The sequence below is a fragment of the Misgurnus anguillicaudatus genome, chromosome 17 (genome assembly GCF_027580225.2).
Source record: "Misgurnus anguillicaudatus chromosome 17, ASM2758022v2, whole genome shotgun sequence".
NCBI classification, from domain to species: domain Eukaryota; kingdom Metazoa; phylum Chordata; class Actinopteri; order Cypriniformes; family Cobitidae; genus Misgurnus; species Misgurnus anguillicaudatus.
Window position 1 is genome coordinate 3205561 of NC_073353.2, and position 23757 is coordinate 3229317.

Consider the following 23757-nt stretch of genomic DNA (forward strand, 5'->3'; position numbering starts at 1 on the left):
ATCGGTTTTCATTGGTACTTTTGCGCCGTCATCCGCGTCGACGTGCAAACACACATGCAGACCGCTGGTAGGCAGTATCCAAGCGTGTTACCACAGTAGCAGCGCTGCGTAGCTACGCCGTACAGCTTACACACGACTATTATAAATTGGGCTTTAATTTGCACTATCCAACCACAGCACTGCCATTTAGTGCAGAGATCAGCTTATTTGCATTTAAAAGGATCAAAAACAGCACATTATTGCTCACTCCTACAAAGTGGCAATTTTAACATGTTATAATAAGTTATCTATATGATATTTTGAGCTAGAACTTCACATACGTACTTTGGGGACACCAAAGATTTATTTTAAACATCTTAAAAATGTCTTGTGACATGGCCACTTTAAAGTTTGAGGCCAGGTAAGAGCAATTGCACATTCGATCATCAAACATACAGAAACTGAATGGCTTGTGGGGAGTTGGGTTCAAATCCAACCAGAGTTTTGTCCCAATGTTATTGTAATCTGTTTTATGGGTATTTTCTGGTTAATTTTGCATTATTTTTCACACTTATCTGTTGTTGTATCTCTATAGCCCTTAAAAACATGTAACACAGAAAAATGAGTGATGCATCATTTACATGTCAGTGTGATTGTGAAGTGGGTGGTTTTTGGACATGTTTAGCTGCAGAATACAGCAGACATTTCGCTAAGACGAGGACGCTTTCATGACACACTGCAAACTCAGTCATTTCCTAATGTTCAGATTATGAAAGGTTATTGAAGTAAATGGGTTGTGAAAGCAGTTTGTGAGTCAAAGATCTCTTGGAAATGATTTTAAACCTCTTCTATATGTGGCGTTGTTGTTTTTTTAACAGATGAGGACAATAATCGTCATGTGGTTGTGAACTGCGGTGAAGCTCTGCTGAAGAATAACACCTATTGGCCTTTAGTTAGTGATTTTATTAACATCCTCTCACATCAAAGTGTGGCCAAGCGCTTTCTAGAGGATCATTCACTTCTGCTGCTCTGGATGAGTTTCGTCTCTTTCTTTCAAGGTCAGTCAGGAAATCCTGCACAGTGTTTTTGTTTCATAGTCTAGGATGGTTTTCATTTTGACCGTTATAAGAATAGCACAATAATGAATATGTTTGATATGCTGTGTTTTAAAGGGCTCATATTATGCAAAATCCACTTTTACAAGGTGTTTGGACTTAAATGTGTTTTGGGAGTGTATGAACAACAATGAAAAAATCTACCCACTCCTTCTTTATTAATCACTATTAAACAGATGCAGTCTCATTAAACATGCAGTTTTGATTCACTTGTTAATGTGATGTCACACTAACAAAGCCCTGCCCATGGCCATTGACTCACTGGTTAATTTTATCCAAAACTTTTCTAAATGTGAACTGAAACCACGCCCAGTCGCGGAAAAGCTACCATCTCTCTCAACTTTCCAGTATTGCTACAACCTGAATGGATGCTTGCAATTGTTGTAGAGGCGGGGCCATGCTCGGTGGCTCCAGTGCATCATCGAGCCACTGTTTTAGCCCCACCCAAATAATCCTAAACACAGAAATGTGGATACTCTGTTTAACTCCACAATTCAGTAATATATTTTTAACATTTAGAAACAATTTTCTAAAATTATATTTTACATAGACTTTAATTTGTCTGATTTGTTTCATTTGTTAATCTAAAAAACTTTTTGGGAGTGATATCTCTGCTAGAGCTGTATCTCTGTAATTACACACTTAATTAATAATTACCCACAAAAATATTGCTAGGGATTGCTTCAGGTTACCACATAGCAAAAGCAATAAAGGATTTCAACATTACTAAATTTATGAATAAAAGGTCCCAGACCTGTAATTTAAGATCAATGGTTTGCCACTGTGGCTGGATTAAAGGTCATTGTTCTCATTTATTCACACCTGCTGACAACACATTTTTCACTTTCAATTGACTGCCCTGATAGAAACTGAAACTTGATCTGCTTCAGTGAATGAATGATTAAGTCTCTCTTTCTTTTTCTGTGTCAGGAATGAATCTGAATAAGCGTGAACTGAATGAGCATGTGGAGTTTGAGTCGCAGACGTATTACGCAGCATTTGCAGCTGAACTGGAGGCCTGCGCTCAGCCCATGTGGGGTCTTCTCACCCACTGCAGGGTTAAAGTGAGTTTAAACATGTCTGATTCCCGATTCATTGACTAAGTTTCCATCCACTTGTCAATCTAATTATCTAAAGTTCGGTAAAAAAACTTATGCGAATAAAGCTGGTGAAAGTGTGTTTCCATCTAACGGTTTTAAAGCGAATAAAAACCTGTGCGTAATGACGTCACATGCTGGTTTGCGATCAAATTGGTATATCGAATTGATTTGAGACATTTGAAGGTGTTTCCATTCATTTTCGCACTGAATCGCACAATATTCAAGCAAACATTTTCGAACAAAGTTTTGCTAGACAAATTTGCGCATTTCACAAGTTATAAGTGCTTATGTGCCAGCATGAGCTGATAGCGACATATCAAGCTATAATAAGAAGAAAATTACGTTAATTGCTGATGCAGATGCATGTAAATGCCCAACGACAACGGAGAAATTAACGTGAAATGATAGTCCGGATCAATTCTTAACGTAAATGAGAACGAAAAAATATCTTTAGAGTTGTTAATATTGGAAGCCAATGAAGCTACGAGGGTTTTTTGACCGAGGTCGAATTTGCTTTTATTTTCCCTCCGGCACCGTTGCGAGAGAACTCTCTTTTTTTGAAACACGTATCACTGTTTGAGCACCTCATTTACTCCGGAGGACGTCCCACGTCTTGTCATAACCATTGTTGGACATTTCCTTCGCCAGTTCCTGATAAATTATGGCATTTCTTAGATTTTTGCTATCTAAAATATAGCTGTAATCGGGCCTGAAATGACCGGAGCCCGACAGAATGCAGCCTGAACCCGAAAGTAGCCTACATTTAGATTGACAGCTTTTTAAAAGCCCGAACCCGTTTACAGCCATACATTATTTAAATTTGCGCACACAAACAGCTTTTATCAAGAATGAGTAATTTACACAGGTTTTAACATTATTTATTAATGACTAACTGGGCTACACGTCACTTGGAAGTTGAAACAAAGAAAAAAAAGTCATCTGTAACATTGTAACATCTCGTTCTAAATAGGCATATGCAATACATTATAGGTCAACATGCCAATAAAAACAATTATTTCTTAACTAATTAAATTAAGATAATACATTCTGAATAAGATGGTTATTTGGGAATAACAAAATTAAGATAAGTCCGTGGTATTTGCTTCGGCACTTTCTTTACATTAATGCCAACATTAGTCTATATCCTCTGTCTAAATTATGTATTTAAGACTAAGCAATATTTAGTTATACATTAAAAAACCTTTACTCACCAAGATTAGGCTACATTTTTGTTGAGGAAATTATTAAATCCACTGTAAATGACTTCAGCGTGGTCCTGCGCTTACTGATACGGCATTCAGCAGCATTGAACTTGACTGCTCATTTACCGTGCAAAGGCGGAGCACGAGCCCGTGTAAAATGTTAGAAATGAAGTCTGAATCCGACCGAACCCGTCGGGTTCGGGCAAAGATCTTCAGCTCTAAAATAGCCGTTATTTTCTCTGCTAAATTAAATTTAAAATGAATCTCGTCTCGTCGTTTGTCCACTTACATCTGACTTTGTTGACACACGCCATTTGTGCCACCAGAGCGGAAATGACCTAAAACTTTTTCTTCTTTGCAACCATAAAAGGACCTAAACCTTCATCGCAAATCATTATTTATTCTGCAAATAACGTTTCCATCAGCGTTTATCGGATAAGCCATATATCGATCAAGATAAAATTCGATGAGATCGAACGTATTTCTTTTGAGTCGATATTCATGAAATTCAATCGAATTTTACTGTTTCCATAACGCATTTTTCATTCGATATCACTTAATTCGGATAAAAACATGTGGATGGAAACATGGCTATTGCCTCTATTATATGTGCATGGTCAGATTTTTACTGTGTTGAAGTATTGATGTGATATTTACAAGTTAAGATGTTTGTAGAAATTGTTACAGTAATGCAATCAGATTATATTGAACTGTTGATTTATTAATTCCTCCTGTAAAATTTCATAGCCACTAAGTCTTCATGAGCGTTTTTGGTCTCATGAATGAGCTGAACTTGTCTTATGTTGTTAGGAGACACATGAGTACACGAAGACGGTGGTGCGCTATTGTCTGGAAACCCTTCAGATGTGGTTTGATGCCATTGGATTTGTAGATGAGGTACAGTAACTCATGCCTATGCACTTTTAGATGATGTATCCTGATAAATCAGGGAGTTACATTGTCTCTCTCTCTCTCTTTCGATCACAGCCTTCACTCAACCAGCTGACCTTTCATTTACCTCTGCACAGATACTACGCTATGTTCCTCAGCAAGGTAATCCTGACACATAGGACTAAGTTGTGTACATTATCTTAGGCTACGGTTACATGACCACAATGTATTTAGAAAAACATACATGACACCATTGTCAAAATAATCTGTGTTTATTTGGATCCTCAAACGTCTAAAAATGCTTTATTGCGCATGCTAGGCTAGTAGATGCCGATGTTACTTTGTAAAAAACAAAACACTACACGCCTAAAAGCGATAAATGCAAACAATCAAGGTGGCGATAGCATCGAGCAGTTTTGTTTGGACAAATGAGTTTATTACTACAAGTAAACTAACATTTTTGTAAACTTTGTTGTAGATGCTCTGGAAATGATGTTGATAACCTCTCAGTATTTTGACCCGTAGACTGAACACGTAACACTTATGCACATGCGTCTTTGTTTTTTACACAGAAATAATAACGCCGTTGTTTTCAAAAACTTGAATTTTGAAACCCAAGAGTTTGCTTTTTCAGGAACCTTAAATGCCATTGTTGAGTAAACTAACAGATCAAACGCATAAAAAGTTTCCCATTGTTGGGTGAAAACTTCTGAGATATAATGAGGGATGTTTAACTATGTAAAAGAAAATTCAACCAATGAAAAGTAAGTAAAAATGAATTTGTGAAGACTTGTGAATGGGCTGTGTGAATGTTGGTCAGGATGCATTTGTACAACTTGTGTTACAAATGCATAATCATTGACCTCGTACACACTGCATCTAAATTCGGTTGTCTTTTAACATTTTAATGTTTAATCCTGTTCTGTACACACACAGTTCAGTAATTTACAGGACTGACAACCGCATTCTACAACCCAATTAACTCTCGCAAAATGCAGGTAGTGACAACCACATTTACAGAAACTCTGCATAGTGTGTACGTAACCCAAATGAACAACTAGTTGTTGATATATTTAAACGTGCATCATGGACATGATAGGTCTCTCTTCTGAAGAAAATAAAATAAATGCCTAGAAGGGGAAACAGACGACTTTTTACAAGGTGTGGAAAATGACAGGGGCATGAGCGTTTGCTGACTAGTGTTGCCAGATCTTGCACGACATGTAACAGCAAACAAAATCCAGTAATAAACCGAAATAAATCCAAATGCTTTACCTCAAAGATCAAAACATTGTGACTGGCACTGTAAACACACCAAAAACATGAGTGCTTTGTAAGTCAAAAGCCATACAAGGTTAAGCACCGCAATGGTGTGTAAGTACAAAAAAGAAGAGGAACTGGCAACACTGCAAGACATCACTGAGAGAAGCAGCCTCACAAATGAGTACAACATGCAACACCAAGACAGAGGTTTATTTAGGGTTTATTTCTTTTAAGACGTACAATCATTGTAGTTTCATTCTTACCTTGAAATGTAATGGTTGCTTTTCTGAAATTAAACCCAAAATATTAAACCTTGATGACGTATGCGGTCGACCAACGCGACTTCCAGAGAGAACGAACCCGAAAACATGTTCGGGACGTGTCCGGCGGAACTGGCACGAATGGCCACCCTAGGTTTATTGCAAAACATAACCCTGTAATATTATTTTGGTCAAAGCAGTGAATGATAACCAAGCAAGAACGTTGCTATGGTTAGCTCTGTGTTAATCATCGCATTTTTGTAAGAGTCGTCTTCTGTACAGACATGGAATGATTATTTGGGGGATTCACTCCTGCATTTAAATGTGGTTGTCACTCCCGAAAGTTTGCAGTGTGTACGAGACCATTGTGTCTCCTGAAATGTGGTTGTAATTCAGATGTATTTTCATTTTTATTTATTTATAAAGCACAAATAAACACAACAAAAATGTACCACTGTGCTGTACAGAGCAAATAATAAAATAAAATCAAATAGAAATCAAAACAGTAATAATATAAGAGACATCACCAAAATTAAGAAAATGCAAGACTAAGAAGATAAGACTGTAACTTTGATTTAAAATCATAAACGGACCAATTAAGAGACACTAAGATTGGAGTAATATGTTCTCGTTTACAAACCCATTTTGAACCATCTGAAGCCGTAACATGGAGGATTGGGGTAATCCAACATATGATGAGTTACAGTAGTCTAATCGAGATAAAACAAATGCATGTGTTACTCTCTCAAGGTCACTAAAAGATAAGAAAGTTTTCACTTTTAATAAAAGTTTAAGATGGAAAAACATGACTTATCAACTGAATTTATATGTTGATCAAACTTAAGACAAGAATCAAAAAGAACTCCCAGATGTACACCCCTCTATATAGCTTTCTCCACTCATGATCACATCATCTAAAATATGGATCTAAATACTAAGTGTAAACCGGGTCCAAGACTTTCTCAAGCATAGAGACCTGGGAATATTTTGCAGTCTTAAATATGTTTATTTAGGTGCATGAACTTGAGGTCAGGCTATATTGTGAATATAGTCATCATGGCTGAAGGGTTAACAACACCCTTCAGTAATTATATTCACAATGTTGCACACCTTTTCATACCTTTAGCCTTAAATATAGTTGAAATCTGATGTGATCTTTTGCAGGGAGTGAAATGTCAGGGTCTGGATCTGGACAGTTTGCTTCCTGATCAAGAGATGCTGATGAAGATCATGGTTCATCCTCTTCAGATACAGGTAATACTCGATGGGTGTGAATTAAGAGATCAATGAACTAATAAATAATCTGTTAAAAAGATCAGTAACTGTAACAGAATTATTTTTCATAACATGGAAGAAAAGTAGTTTACTTTTACATTACAGTTTTACATAATATCAGGTTTTTGTTTTAAAAAAAACATGTTTATTCTGTAGTTTGATGGATCAGGGCATGTTTGCAACACAAGTTTAAGCATGCAGCCTTTGATGTCAACAAAAGATGTGGAAAACATTCTTTGATCCGTCCGATGGTTGTGTGTGTGTGTGTCTGTGTACAGGCCAGCCTGTCTGAGATCCACAGTAACATGTGGGTGAGAAATGGACTGCAGATTAAAGGTCAGGCGATGACCTATGTCCAGTCTCACTTCTGTAACTCGATGATCGACCCGGACATTTATCTTCTGCAGGTAACTCATCACTCATTCACTGATGCTGTAGTGGAGGGTGAACTACATCTTTTCCCATATTAACCGTCAGAAACCTAATCAATCGTCGACGATTGAAAACGGGACCTCTGATTCATATTTAAATAATTTAATAACCGTAAAACGTAGCTTCTTACAGTTTTTTTCTGCTAATAGCTGAGGAGTTAGCCATCACGGGGATATATTAGGTTTCTTTCTAGCTTTTACAGAAGGTTTTCTATCCAGCCTGAAACTTGTCCCTCTTTTCGGAGTTGTTCAGCAATGCATCCAAACTCTTACATCCTAGATTTATCCACTTGATGTCCATAATTTATAAATGTTTCTGTCGGGTTTGCCGCTAGCTCAATGCTACAATGTCCACTGATGCTTTCTGTTTGTGTGCGTCATCACGCATGTGTGCGTCATCACGCATGTGTGCGTCATCACGCATGTGTGCGTCATCACGCATGTGGCTTGGCATCAATAAATGTCATGAAAACGCCTGGACTTTTTTTGTAAAAATATAAATAGTTTTTGATCTGTATAATTTATAATGTTCATTTCTGTGCTCCAGGACTCCAAAGACAACTGTTTTACAGAGGAAAAATGCTTAGCTTTTATTATTTTGTGTGTGATTACAATAAATATATAAGTGATTCAATTTCCGTTTTATTTTTTTAATTTGTCTTTATGGTCCCATAACTTATTTTACATTCATGTGACATCAATACAACACAAACATTCTGAAAGTCCAACTTGTCCTGAAAAAAAAGATGTTTGTAGATTGTCTGTACACAACAGGGTTGATGTTTTACAAGCTTTTTAAGAAAATAAAACCAGACGGACAATACATTGTAAAAGTGACCTTAGGGCTCTACATTTGAGACGATTTACCACCCATAAAACTGTGTTTTGTATTATTTTGATTAAAAACAGTTTTAAGGCTGTTATCTGGACTCTTAAGCAGCCTTTCCACTGTGCACGACAAATGACGGCCAAAATCCAGATGTTATTAATTCCCTATGGAGAGTTGCAAAGGTGCTGCGTGAGGTGCCGACTATCTGCGGATGTGTAATTTTTGCATTCGATTTGAGCTTTGGACGCGTTAAATTTTTTTACATGCGAGATGCGACACGTCGACCGAAAATGATGTGATACATTATTCATTTAATATTTATACATTATTATTTTTTATCTTATCCCCATATGTTCTTTCCAGAAATATTGGTGGTCTTTGTCATATATCCATAAGTATTTATTGTTATTGTTGATCATTAATTAGCATTCATTTATTTATTCCACTATGGTGAATATTATAATGAAGGATCTTGAGCTTCTCTTCCATGTTGGCACGATTTACGATTAAACTGAAATTTGATTTTGACTGCCACTAGCTGGCGAACTCCTACAGTCGTGTCTAAATGTCTCATACAGTTGAAAGGCGGCTTTAAAGCGAGATTGGACTTTTTAAGGAAAATATTTTGTTCCAGTTTTGTGCCAGTTGTGAATTTTTGTCTCTTTACTAAATGATTGTAATTTTTTTAAGCTAAATTAAAACAAAACATCCAAACGGAACCAGTTTAATCAACATAAATTAACTTCATATAACATAGTTACATACACATATTACAGTTATTCCCTTCTTCTTTAACTAAGGCTTAACTTTGGTTACTTGTTAGTTGTACCCATTCAAGGCATTAGTAATCTTTCTCCACCCCACTCATTAAAAACTGACAAACTTGTTAAAAACTGACAAACTTTGTTTGACTTAATCTTTATCTTAAGTCTTTGTTTTTGTTGTATTTGCAGGTTTGTGCATCTCGACTGGATCCAGATTACTTTATTTCCTCTGTGTTTGAGAGGTACTGTATCTGTCCTGCCTGTGATCCAGTTGTACTTTATCTCTTCACATTCATTCACATCATTTGTCACAAGCACCCTAAATCTAGTGACACCTCTGAAAACTGTTGTTGTGTGTTTGTCAGGTTTAAGGTGGTGGATTTATTGACTATGGCGTCTCAACATCAGAACACCGTGCTGGACTCAGAACAGGAGAGACCCATGCTGGAGGGGGCGCTCACCTTCCTGGTTATACTGACTAGTCTCCGGATACACTTAGGTGCGTATCGGATACTAAACACTTACACCGATAATGAAAGACATAAGACTGATATATAACAGATTAAGTGCACAAGATGAATGTGAGTATTGAAGATATTGAACTGGTTCTTAAAGGTGCAATGTAGCCTCCACAGGACAAACACATCATCGTCTTAGATAACGTAGTGACAAAACACCTTTTAGGGCTACTGTAGAAACAAGACGGCGCAAAATTGTGTTCTCATTCACACACAAAATAAGATTTTTAGTCTTTTTTTCATACAGTAGAACTCATTGGGGATCAGGATGTTTAAAATGACCTGCAGTTTACTTCAATACATTTTGGACATTACTGCATCCCCCATGTTTTCATTGTCAGGTGACCTGTATGTTGTTTGATGTAATCTGAACAACAATGATCATAATTTACTTGTGTTATATAACAAGTTCAATTAAGTCGCAAGGAATACATTTATTAGAACCTAAATCACTTTAAAGAGCCGCCGGTTCTCACTTTCTACTTTATTTTTCTTTGGCGGCTCACGTGGAGTCACAGGATCGTAAAGTGACCTTTGAATGCACACTTAAAAATCCAGCCGAAACAAGTAGATTATCTGGGTGCTTTTTTCGACTTTTTGACTTTGAATTTGGAAATGCTACATGCACATACTGATTTTTGCCCACTATTTAGTATGGAAGTAGGCGATTTCAGATGCAGCGAACGTCTTTTGAGTCTTGAACAGCATGATGTTGAATAAATGATAAATGAGAAGTTTCATTTTGGGGTGAAGTTGAATTATGGTGTTTTATTTCGATCTGTCTGTGTTTCCACAGGAATGTCCGATGATGAAATCTTGAGAGCAGAGATGGTTTCGCAGTTGTGTATGAACGATCGAACCCATAGTTCCCTGCTGGATCTTGTATCCTTTCAAGATAAAACACAATGTTGTTACTTAGTTTAAAATCTGTTATAACAGAAATGTCTTGTCACCAACAAATTACCCACATTTTAAATCCTCAAATCATTTTGTGCATCTGTCATACTTTGTAAAGGAGCTTTTATATAAGGATAAAGCCATTAAAACTAAAAGATCAGTTCAATAGTTCACTTAAATTAATGAAAGGAAATATTATATTACATTTTAAGCAGGTCTATAATATTAATAGGCAAACAGCCTCGTTTGCTTTCCAGATTTTCTGATTATTAGTCATAAATTTTGCATCATCACATTTAAAAATCTTTGAAGGCTTTATAGACTTTTATTGTAATCAGTATTTTAAATCTTAGCATGCATTTCTAGGCTCATATTAGTTGTGGACTTAACTGTGGGTGTAGATCCCGGAGAATCCGAACCCTAAGAGCGGTGTGGTGCCGGGCAGCTGTAGTTTTGAGGAGATGTTGTCTGCTGTTGCTGATTTTAAAGCTCCAGTGTTTGAACCCGGAGGATCTATGCAGCAGGGCATGTACACACCTAAAGGTGAGACGCATCACAACACTCGCTTTAAAGCATTAGACTGCTGATGTTAAACATTTGCACAGAAGAAATTGGTGGTTGGTTTTAATCAGAAGCCATTTGCACATCGTTTCATATTTCCAATAAAATCAATGCATCATTTTTACCATATGCCTTTCAGCAGCTGTAGATGGCGCTGTGGCTCCATGATTATAGTATTAAACATCACCATTCGACTCTGCATGTGTCTGTGTTCTTGTTACCCGATGCCGGACGTGACCCTGCAAATATTTGGCTAAATGTCCTCTTGTTCCAACAATTAAAATAGGTTTCCATGCCTATTTTTTGCATTTGTGTAAATATCTTATAAGATATTTTTAGGGTCTGTTTATAGTCTGCTTGAGATTTTGAATTGTGATCATATAGCTACATTATGTTACAGTCCACATCAAATGGGTGCAGACTTGTGCTATTAGCATTTATTGTTGTGCTGTAACGCTGTTTGTGTTTGTGTGTTTTCCAGCTGAAGTGTGGGAGAAGGAGTTTGACCCTATAATGGTGATTTTACGCACAGTGTACCGCAGAGATGTGCAGTCAGCTATGGATCGATATGCTGCATTGTAAGTCTCTGGGTCTGGGACCATTTACTTTATTATTTAAAGACTTCAGCTGTCTGTGTGCTTATAGCAATGTCTGCAAAATTGAATTAAGCATGAAACTGCATTCACAGCCCTTCATACTGAAATGTGACTTATTTCTGAGACGGGGTAAAAATCTAGTGTGGGATTTGATTTCATCCAAAGACAGTTAGTTAAATTAAAGGAGTTTGACAAATAGGGTTTAGTGACATTTGTCATATGAGGACAAAGCCAATACATTTCTCTTTCTCCTTTTTCTTTAAAATAACACAAAATGAGAATGTCCAGAAACATAATGATGCAGTCAGTTATTTGGTTTTCCTGTTCTTTTTGTCTGGACCAAAAAAATATTTATTCCTGGTTAGCTTAGCGTTCAATTTGGCATTTTTAACAGCAAACCAAAATATACTGAACCTGAAGGCATAAGGTGATTTTGTGATGACATATATTTTGCAACATGTTATAAATAAGGCGCTCATTGTATGCGTGTATATATGGTTGTATTTTTACTAGTGTCAAACATTACAGAGAGCTTATAAAATGTTTAAAAGTGTTCAAATGCCATTAGGAATTTCTTTATTATATGCACAAATAATATAAGTGTTCGTCTATGTTGTGATTAGTGCTGGGCAAAGATTAATCGCGATTAATCGCATACAAAATAAAAGTGATTTTTGGCATAATATATGTGCGTGTACTGTGTCTAATTATTATGTATATTTAACCACACACACATTCATATATTCATTTCAGAATTGTTTTACTTATATATACATTTTTAAATTTATATTTAATATAGAATATATAAAAATATAAATAAATATATATAAACATGTAAATGTTTCTTACATACATACATGAATGTGTGTGTATTTATTTATACATAATAATTACACACAGCACATACTCATATATTATGCCAAAAATCACTTTTATTTTGTATGCAATTAATCGCGATTAATCTTTGCCCAGCACTAGTTGTGATGTTTAGGGTCACATCTTGCTGTTTTTGTTTCATTTCGATGTCTTTGGTATGAGTTGCGCTTATATTTCAGTCCATTTCATTTGTACGTTTATGTAGAACTACAGCAGCCGTTACTGTTTCTTCAATGTGATATTTGTGGGTAAAAATGTATAGGAATGAATCTGAATTTGTCGTCCCATAAGAATGTAATGATATTGCTGATAAAATCACGTTTAAGAAAAGTGCCTTCCATTTTTTCCTCAATAAAGCAGTAATAAGAATCTAATCTTAGGCAGTCCTCTATGAGAAAATCATTGTGCTGGAGTTTATCAGCTAAGTATTGCAGGAAACAAGTGCTGGATAACAGCTTCTGAAACCTCTCTGAGATGTGAACAATGATCATTCTGAAACCAAACGGATGGAGGAAATTGCTCTGTTTTGTGCACTGTTGACCTTGAGGTTCAGGTTCAGTCTGTGATAAAGTGAATTATGTTCAGGGTCACACATTTTTCCTGTTCTGGAGAAGTTGTGCATTCAAGTCTTACACACGAGTGTTTCATGTGTAAAGGGCCGTTCACATTATAACGATAACTATAAAAAATAGTTTTAAAGCGTGTTTTATATTAAAGAGAATAGCGGAGTTCACACCACAACTATAACAATAAAGATACAAGGAACAATATTGTTGGAATCACTTGCTGAGCGAATTTTTTTAACTGTTGAACGATAAACCAATGACAGCCAATCAAATCTACTTGAATCTAAAGTGCACGCGCATTTGAAATTGCACTGTGGAGAAGCTCATTGCTGAGGTCCATTACAAAAAATAACTTCAGGTGTCCAGCGCTGCAATGAAATTGACTTTGCAATGTTTTCTTGGTAAAATTGACTATTACTCCAAAAGGTAAGATATTAGAAAACACAAGCTAGATTCACTGTTTAGAGATGCGCGAAATGCAGTGTGTTGAGGACTTCTGCTGGTTATAGCTGCTGTAAATGAAACAAGAACAGCATATTTATACATTTCATGAACAATTACAAACCTTTGAAGGAAATATGCAATATTAGTTAATGTTATTAAAGATAAATGATTTGCGCAAGTACTGCGCCTTGCATGTGAATTAGCATAAAGTTAACGTATGGTGGTGTGTACGGACGCTAATATAGTTATCATTATAGTTAACGTTATAGTAAACGTTATAATGTAAACAGCCCTTAATGGAGAATCAAACCATTAATAAACCAACAGATTCAAACAAGAACCTTTACAAACAGCAGATTTTCTTTTAAAAATCTTTTCTTTTCTTCTAAAACAAGAGTTTAATATATTTGTGAATGTATCTCTTCCTCTATTTAGTCAATTTGAAGTGGATCAAAAAAGTTTGATCAAAGTTGTCCTATATGGCTAGAATGGGTTCTGTTCAAAATTATGACAACTTTTAAGAAAGGAATTGATATACTTCAAATGTTGACTAGTATATATGAAATGCATTTTACCTATTTATCCATTTGTAAATTATATAAACTAGTAAATGTCTGGCCAGCTGAAAGTGTTTTTATAGCATTAATAGTACATCAGCGAAAAATATCAGATTTGGATTGACTTAAATTCATTGAAGACTTGTGCATGATAAGGGACATCTATATATTTCCTGCCATCAGTAAATTCAGTGACCTGGTGAAGCAAGTTTTGCAATAATTGCAAGATCAAGATGTAATGAGAAAGCATTTGAATGTACTGTAAGATGATGGCGTGTACATGGTTTTCTTACTTTGTAATTTAGTTTGTGCTCGTGTCCAGCCGCTGGATGATGGATGACCTGTCAAGAGGAAAAAAAAGATTTATAATCCACAAACCCTCTCAACAATAATGATGATTTAATGATGTCTAACACAAATTTAAAGCAGCCGCCATCCTTGATGAATTGCATTTATGTTTTGTGTGACTTAAACGTATAATATTAACAATGCAATAAATGGAGAAATTCTGAATCATTGAAACACACATTTACACCCCTGTAGACATCATGAAATCCAAATGGATTATATTAACTTATTATTAATTACATTTTAATGTCAACCTAACAATATGTTAAAATGCATTTGTGTTTTATAGTTTAAAACAGTCAGGCGTTCATACGGGTAACCCCTGGCCACCCTATAAGGAGAGGACTCCTCTTCATCCGTGCTATAGAGGACTGGTGCGACTGCTACACTGCAAAACACTGCATATCGTCATCTTTACACTGCTTTATAAGGTGAATTTAACACATTGGTGATGTTGTGTGTGGTTTGTTTTTACAGCGTATTGGGACTTCAATGAGACTTTAACTTTACAAATCATTTTATAAGAAGATTTGTGCACAATCTGCTAATACTGTAACAGTAAAATGAATGTTTGGATCAGCTGAAGAAAATGTTGTTTTGTGTGTTTCTGTTTGTATAGATCTGGATGGATCATCAAAACATGTCCGAGCATGTGTTGTGTATGGTGCTGTATCTTATAGAACTGGGTCTTGATAACCAGGTTCAGGAAGACAAAGTGGAGGAGGTGAGTGTGGTTTCTTTTTCAGGTACCAGAGATACTGCGATCTCTGCCGTAATATCAGCTTCAGAAAGCACACTTGCAGATCATCTGATGTGTTTTACAAACAAGAATATTTCCTCAATCACCACTTTTAATCAGATTATTTCATTAAATATTTGCTCAGACTGACAGCTTGTTGAAATATCTCTTAGTGGTAAAAAAAAAATATCAGAAATGTTCAGCTTTAAACTCTACACTCCTTAAAATGAAGGTGCTTAAAGGAATAGTCTACTCATTTTCAATATTAAACTATGTTATTACCTTAACTAAGAAGAGTTGATACATCCCTCTATCATCTGTGTGCGTGCACGTAAGCGCTGGAGCGCGCTGCGACGCTTCGATAGCATTTAGCTTAGCCCCATTCATTCAATTGTAACATTTAGAGATAAAGTTAGAAGTGACCAAACACATCAACGTTTTTCCTATTAAAGACGAGTAGTTATACGAGCAAGTTTGGTGGTACAAAATAAAATGTAGCGCTTTTCTAAGCGGATTTAAAAGAGGAACTATATTTTATGGCGTAATAGCACTTTTGGGAGTACTTCGACTTGCCTGAAAAGTCCGCTCCCCTTCTCCCTCTCATAATGGGAAAGGGAGGGTGTTACTGCGCCGAGTCGAAGTACTCCCAAAAGTGTTATGATTTTTGGCATAAAAAATCTATAGTTTTGACCCATACATTTTATTGTTGGCTATTGCTACAAATGAAGAAATCAGCTGTAAAATGTTTTGGTCCTGCTTGATTTTCGTTGACTTCGAATAAAATAATGGAAAGTTTACATGAGATCCCCTGGGCTCATTGTGTTAGCATGACAAAAGCTTGATGCTGTTGTGTGAGAACAAGCAACAGCCGACATCCTGAGTGCCTCTCGTGTAAATTATTTGATTTTGATACTTTGTTTCTTCCCCGTCAAAGAAAACCACCACAGGTTTATCAGTGCCATCAAAATTATTATTTTTGTTTTTGTTTTTTTGTTGATCACGAAGTACAAAGTAGAAGAGGAAAACTAGGATTCTGTTTTCAACACGCCACCATTATTGTTTACAATGCGTGGAATGGTGCACTGTGATTTGTGGAGAGGATTTATTGCATTCTGTAGAAAGGGAGGAGTGGTGTTTATTGCGTTTTAGGGAAAAAAAGTGAGAAAAGATGACAGAATAACACGGCAGATATTGGATTTTGCGTAAAATTAAAAATGTACTTTTAAATACTGACCTGATACAATAAAGCAATAAACCCCGAGAAGCAGTGGGTTACCAGTGCATTTTATAACAGCTAATGGGCGTTGTTAGGCACGACGCGAAGCGGAGTGCCTAAAACCCCCTTAGCTGTTATAAAATGCACTGGTAACCCAACGCTTTGAGGGGTTTATTGCGTTTATAAAACGGTTACTTCATATGCATAACGTTAGCGGGATTTTATAAAATAAAACACAAATAAGTTGTAATTATATTAGTACAAATATTACTCTTCCGCCAAACAAAGTAGTTCCTCAGAATCAAGTGTGACTGAAACAGAGTGCAGTTCCCAACCAACACAGACGCAGCAAAGACACAATGAAAATATGATTTAAGACTGTGGTGTTTATGTTATAAATCACCATTCATCTAAATTATACATTAACATTTATATTAATGTATAAATTAGATGCAACTGTTGAAGTGATGATCAAATATGCTTGGAAGCATGCTGAACTCTTTCCCTGTCAGCGTTTTTTTTAAGTTGCCACCCAGTTTTAGTTTAATGCCTTACAGAAAAATTATCTTCTTTATATAAAAATAAAATATCAAATGAAAGAACAGACAATCCGCTTTCAAACAAAAACAATTAAAAAAAAAACATTTCATCCTACCTTCATTTGTCCTCTTATCACCTCTCAAATTTTTTTTAAAAGCGGAGATAATTCCATTTTTGTGAAGAACTTTAGTAATAAATCATCAGATTCAGACATGAACAGCTACTACACGGTGTTTTCAGTGAATGCGTCAGTGTTTAAGTTGGGTAAGATCGCCACCCAGTGGATAATAGCGGACGTATGAACTTGAGTTATAAACTCCTCAGACAACGTTTTCTCTTTATCGACGAGATGACTCAACAATATTTATTGACATTTATCTGGATATCGCCATTAATTGTGCAATTGTAGACAAATTAAAAATATGATTAAAGACTGTGGTGTTTATTTTCATAAATCAGTACGCAGCAACAGTGGCGCAGTGACACTTATGTAATGTGGTCTGAACCGTGAGGTTACCGGTGTATTTTATCACGGCTTAGAACGCGTTTCAACCAATCAGAATGAAGAACCAGAACTGCCTGTTTTATAATACTGGTTTTGGAGGTAACTGATTAAAAAACTAAAGGCATTTATCACGTTTTGAAACCAAACTCTTCAAATATAACTGTGCTACCTATGACCTGGTTTTGTGGTCCACAAATTCACTCGGCTTCTCTGCTTCATGTTAATATTTTTATTAGACTTTGTGTCTGATAATGGTTTATTTACTTATGCACTTGGAAATTAAAAAAGTAATTTGAGTAACAGCCGGATTAATGACTCCATACCTTCTTAGAGTTATTACTGTGAAAATAATCTGTACTTAGTTCCCTAGAACAGACAGAAATTTCTAACCACAAACATTTTCATTGTTTTATCTCAATCTTTGATTTGCTTATTATTTGGATGCAATACTACTTCAAGGTGTGTAACTGTACGTTCCCATCGCCGCCGGCAAGAGCGTCCAAAAATGCTCTGGCTGCCCTGCCAACAGCGCTATAGAGAAAGATAAGTGGTTGCTCTTACGATTGAAGGCATTCTCTGGAATCCTCTTAAGCGGATGATGTCTATTGATTTCCGACTTCCATTGGGTTGCCGCCGATCCGCATCGTAGCTCATTACCATAAAGTTGACCTGATTTCAACTCTTCTTGACACTCACACTGTCCAAGAAACACCACGTGTGAACGTACAGTTATTGCATGTTGCGGTGAAATTGAGGACGGACAGCATTGGAATGCATTGTAAAGCATTTATTTTGAAGAATAATAACACTAAGCAGTGGTTGTAACTGCACCCCCCTTTATCATATGCAATAAGGATGATAAAACTGGTTGCAGATTCTGAATTAATTTTAAGAGCTAACAAATACACTGACTTGAAAATGCACAAGGTCAACTTCAGATTCCAGGATATATCCATCCCCCTTTTTTGTCGCAGGAACCGTGCATTGAGGAGCACTGTCATGATAGCTGGTTTCCAGGCACCAGTCTGCTGTCTAACCTCCATCACGTCATCAATTACGTACGGGTTCGAGTACCTGAGACGGCCCCTGAGGTAGAGAGAAAGAGAGAGAGAGAAAGGGAGAGAGAGACACCTGCTAGCACAAGCACAGAGAGCAGCACTTTTGGACAGGTATGTCGTGCACTGTCAGGAGTTTTAAGGGTTTATGGTCAGGTTCACAACAGACTGAAGGAAAACTCACAGAAAGCAGAGTGGGATGGGTATTGATCTCTGTATTCTGTTCTGTTGATGACGTCACTCTCATTCCACAGACTTCCAGAAGGCTGACAGGAAATTGGAGAGAGGTAGAGGGATATGGGAATGTTTTAGGAATGATTATAATGAGTTCTGCTTTGAATAACCAAGTATGGAATAATGTGAAAGAGGACAACTGCACTGCTTTTCTGTTTTCAAAGATTTTTAAATACCTGTTGCTCTTTACTAGTGTTTTACAGTTTTTGTAAAACTTTAGAAATGACATGTAATTTGTTTGTAAGTGGGTCAATGAGAAAAGGACCTCCAAAATGATGAAACCTTGATATTAAATTTAAACAAATCGTTGTATGAATACTGCTAATGGGTTATTTGGTCTTGAAAACTGGGTGTATAGTGTTAACAGTGGACATTTAACATGTGCTTTAACACACATACACATTTTCTTATCACTCCTGACATTTATCATGACAGTAGCTGCTTTTCCATTACAGATTTGCGCAAAACTTTAGTGATATTTTGTAAATGTTAACAAAAAACTATTGCAAAATGACACCATTTCCATTAGCCAATGATATGCGATGTAGTTTTTCCTCCTGCGATAAGTCGTTCCAAACATCACGTCGACTGATATTGGTAGGTTTACTAATATCATGTCCAGCACGCTAGGCATTATTTTTTCTCACACACCTTTGGTGTGAGAGACCCGAGTTCAAATCTACTGTGACACACCATTGTGTCCCTGAGCCAGACACTTAACCCCTAGTTGCTCCAGAGGCGTGCGACCTCTGACATATATAGCAGTTGTAAGTCGCTTTGGATAAAAGCATCAGCTAAATGAATAAAAAAAAAAGTATGAGTATTATCAAAACATTATTGGCAAGGAAAGCCTCTTATACTTGGGAGCAAACATGTATTAAGGTGTTTCTGTGAGGTTTTAGTACATACCGCATTATCTTCAAATAATGATTATGTGACTTGCAGCTGAGAAAATAAGTATTTGACACATCAGCATTTTTTATCAGAAAGGGCATTTCTAAGTGGGCTATTGACACAAAATGTCCACCAGATGTAGCCATCAAGCCAAATATTGAATTCATAGAAATCAGAACATTTAAGTATACAAGTTGAGTCATAATAAATAAAGTGAAATGACACGGGGTAATGAGCATTTTGGGTAATGAGAAGCCTTTATAAGCCATCAATTAGGACTAAAGCAGCTAATATCAATTAGTACTGATAGGGGGCAGGGTTTCTCACTAAATACTGATAGATTTCAGGTGATCATCTGGCTTTATATGCCATTTTGCCTTTTGTTCTCTTCATGTGTTCAATACTTATTCACTGTGTTATTTCACTTTATTTATTATGACTCAACTTGTATACTTAAATGTTCTGATTTCTTTGTATGAATTCAGTATTTGGCTTGATGGCTACATCTGGTGAAAATTTTGTCAATAGCTCACTTAGAAATCCCATTACTGATAAAAATGCTGATGTGTTAAATACTTATGTTCCCTGCTGTACTTGCGTCAGGTGACCTGAAAATGCGAATAAACTCTTTCCATTGCCGGAAATGCCAATAAACGTTCAATTGCCGTTTTGCGAAGTACACCACTTCTGAATTACCTGAATACCACCTCATGCAAAGCTTTTTTGCGATATATTGGAGTTTTGCAAAATTGACATGTTTCCATTGACCATATTTTCAATTCTCAATTTTTGGCTTCTTTGCGCCATTTGAAAGGTAATGGAAATGCAGCTTGTGACATTATTTCTTGTTTTGTTGTTTATTCCTGTCACATGATACCAAAGCTATCTGGATGTTGATTAAACCATATTATTTGTTGGACAAATTAATATTAATTATAACGCTAAGACATTTTTAACTTTTAAGCCACACACAAAATAAAATTTAATTTAAAAATTGAAAACAAATTCATCACTGTAGTTTTTCATTTGTATGCAGTATATTGCATATTGATTTAAAAAAAAGCATTGCATTGACCCCGTTACAAATTACTGCACTGTAAATGAGCACTGGTCCATAAGAAGTACTTATGGTTCTGTTTAGTAAGTTTTCTGTGGTTTTGTGTGTGTGTGTGTTTTTGGTTTTGTTCATTGATCTAGCTGGTTTTCTCCTTTGTGTGTTTTGTCCTGTAACATGTGAATGTGTATGTTCATTGATGATTGTAAGAGGAGATGAGTGTCTAACTGCATGTGTTTCTAGTGATGTATGCTAATGCTGCTATATGTCTTGATCCCAGCGGTCATTATTAAATATTAATTTAGCTCTGTGAGTAAAGCATGCAGATTAATCGTGCATATGAAGAACTTACCCTTATTGAATGTGTCACTTGTCTACAGTGTGAACGAAAGACCGTCTTTTTGATGCTAGTCTAAATGTGGTTCATAAATGCATTAATAATAAATTTAAACCAAGCAGGTCTGTTTCCAAGTCTTTGTATTAAATTAAAGAAAGATCTTGAAGTTCTCCAGTTTTTAGATCTTAACCAAAATGAATTGATCATTTTAATCTAATTCACAGCAAAATCTGAGATGCATTTGATGGTCAAATCTTGAGAGAGTTTCTTAAAATTTACATCAAACTTTGTGTGTATTTGTCTTTGTAGAATATCATACTGTATATAAAAGTAAAAAAAGTCTTTATTTCTACTCGATGATAACTTAAATTCAAGCCTAACTTCTTCATTGAAACATATTTACATTTATGCATTTATGTACAGTTTTACCAAAAGCAATCTTCAGTGCTTTCAAAGTACACTTTTATCAGTTTGTGTGAATTTTAGGATTCAAACTTTTTCGATGCTCTACCAGTTAAGACCAAACAAATCTTCATACATGTAACTGGTGTGTTTGTAGCTCTTCCACATCCTGATTCTGTTCTTCTGGTTTCCCTCAGAACCTGCGTGAAGCTCAGGTGTTCAGTCTGGTGGCGGAGCGCCGGAGGAAGTTTCAGGAGATCATAAACCGCAGCAACCACGAGGCCAGTCAGGCGGTGCGGCCCAAGTCGTCGTCTTCACGCTGGTTGCCGCCGGGCTCGCCGCCGCAGCTGGTCACGGAGATCCTGGAGATTCGTGAGAGCATGCTGTCGCTCCTGGTCAAGGTGCATCAGAAACTGTCTGCCAAACAGAACTCTCTGTCTTTCAGCCGGCTGTCCGAGGTAGATCCGGCACAGCACTCGCACGGTGACGGTATAACGGCCATCGAAAGAATTCTGGCCAAAGCCTCCGCCCGCAGTCGGCACAGTAAGAGATGCCTGCAGGACATCTGTGGGAAAGTATCTCCACCCATACCGCCCAAGAAGAACAGTCCTGGAGATAAGAAGAGTATGGATAAAGAAGAAAGGTGTGTATGTGTGGCTTTAGTGTGGTCAGTGTGCATCATTTATCAGTTTTACCCTCTCTCTGACCCTTACAGTTAAGTTAAGAGATTGTTTGTGCTACTTTAAGACCTTCTGTATTATGACTGGGTAGCATCTGGAAACTATTAGCTTGTGGTTCATCAAGGTTGGGACAGGATAATTTTTTGCCGTCATGTAAATATGCTTGTCGTTAATTTAAATTTAAATGCAAATATGGGTGCACATGCCATATTTGTGCAAACATGTAAGGAATAAGTGATGATGGGCTGTTGAATGATTCAAAAATAATGCACACCCAACGTGTGCTGCACTTTGCCAGATATCTCCGCACAGCATAGTATGATGCATCCTTACAGACATCACTAAGTGCATTTCGGTTCGATTTACAACATCAGAGCATTTAAAGATGGATACTTTTCAGGATTCATATTAAAGATTTGCCTCTCATCTTGGTTGTTTGGACTTCATTGGTTGTTTCCTGCAGGCGTCAGAGGGCCAGAGAGAGACAGCAGAAGCTTCTGGCAGAATTTGCCTCCAGGCAGAAGAGCTTCATGGAAACCGCTATGGATGTTGGTGAGCATGAGAATAAGTTTTCTGTTTATTCCTAGATGATCACTTGTGTTTATGTTTATTGGTTTTCAATCAGAAATACTCGATCTAATGATACACCAGCAATGTGTTTGAACTGTAGATCTTCCTTATTCCCCTGGTTTAAGAGACATTGCTTAAGGCTCGTCCCAGACTATGGTGGTGTTTACATTAGAGCATTTGCATTTTAAAAAGGCTTTTTTTCCAACTATCCATACTGGCATTTCAAAAAAATCTTTGTCCACACTATACACCCCATAAACACATGAAACATGACCATTCACACACACACTGGGCATGCGCATGAAAGTGTAAAATAACTTATTACTGTAATAATAGCTTACCTTGAGAGCGTGTATGCAGCCTAGGGGTGTGCGATATTGGCAAATCGTCCTCGATTATGAATGCTATATTTCCCAGCTTGTCAGTGGACTATGGCTCTGTGTAGTCAATGCTGCTCCATCTAAAAAGCAGGTGATGCGAAGGAAACTTGTGGATATGACGTTAAATATGACCGTCTGTTTTTCGTAATAAATTGAAACATAACATAAACGATGTTAAAACAATATTCAAAAACACAACAATACTCAAACATAAATATTAAACAGACGTGTTCTTTATTACGAAAACAATCTGATATAGCGTTTATAATAGTTGGTTGCAATTGTTTGTTTACTTAACTCTTTCACCGCCAGCATCTTTTTAAAAAGTTGCCAGCCAGCGCCAGCGTTTTTTTTATGATTTTCACAAAAGTTTAATGCCTTCCAGAAAATGTTCTTCTTCAAATATATAAACATACAATATACCAAATGAAAGAACAGACCCTCTGCTTTCAAAAAAAAAAAAACGTTTCATCCTACCTTGAGTAGTTCTTTTGTAATCAGCTTTTGAATATGGGTAGGTTTCTGCAAAAACACCACATTTTGAGCAAAAAGCAGAGATAATTCAATTTTTGTGACGGACTTTTCATAGAGATCCCATTCAGAGTGATCTTTAAATCAGACACGGACATGCAGCAGCTTGCCAGAGGGCAATACTTCCGGTTTTAAAAAGTTGGACAAT

General features: G+C 36.5%; 1 protein-coding gene across 4 annotated transcripts in view; it reads left to right on the plus strand.

Moving 5' to 3' along the window:
• Positions 1–23757, plus strand: part of ubr3 (ubiquitin protein ligase E3 component n-recognin 3) — a 71846-nt gene that overhangs the window by 14921 nt on the left and 33168 nt on the right. For 2 of the 4 annotated variants that reach the window (XM_073854835.1, XM_073854837.1), the window contains exons 9-25: positions 858–1037; positions 2025–2158; positions 4207–4293; positions 4384–4449; positions 6975–7064; positions 7364–7492; positions 9299–9351; positions 9475–9608; positions 10424–10509; positions 10926–11067; positions 11567–11663; positions 14762–14903; positions 15092–15196; positions 18447–18641; positions 18782–18814; positions 21646–22091; positions 22592–22675. In XM_073854835.1, the coding sequence (XP_073710936.1) occupies positions 858–1037; positions 2025–2158; positions 4207–4293; positions 4384–4449; positions 6975–7064; positions 7364–7492; positions 9299–9351; positions 9475–9608; positions 10424–10509; positions 10926–11067; positions 11567–11663; positions 14762–14903; positions 15092–15196; positions 18447–18641; positions 18782–18814; positions 21646–22091; positions 22592–22675 (2203 nt within the window). The remainder of the gene's footprint in view (positions 1–857; positions 1038–2024; positions 2159–4206; positions 4294–4383; positions 4450–6974; positions 7065–7363; positions 7493–9298; positions 9352–9474; positions 9609–10423; positions 10510–10925; positions 11068–11566; positions 11664–14761; positions 14904–15091; positions 15197–18446; positions 18642–18781; positions 18815–21645; positions 22092–22591; positions 22676–23757) is intronic. The other 2 variants (XM_073854836.1, XM_073854838.1) reach the window with 1 other exon arrangement.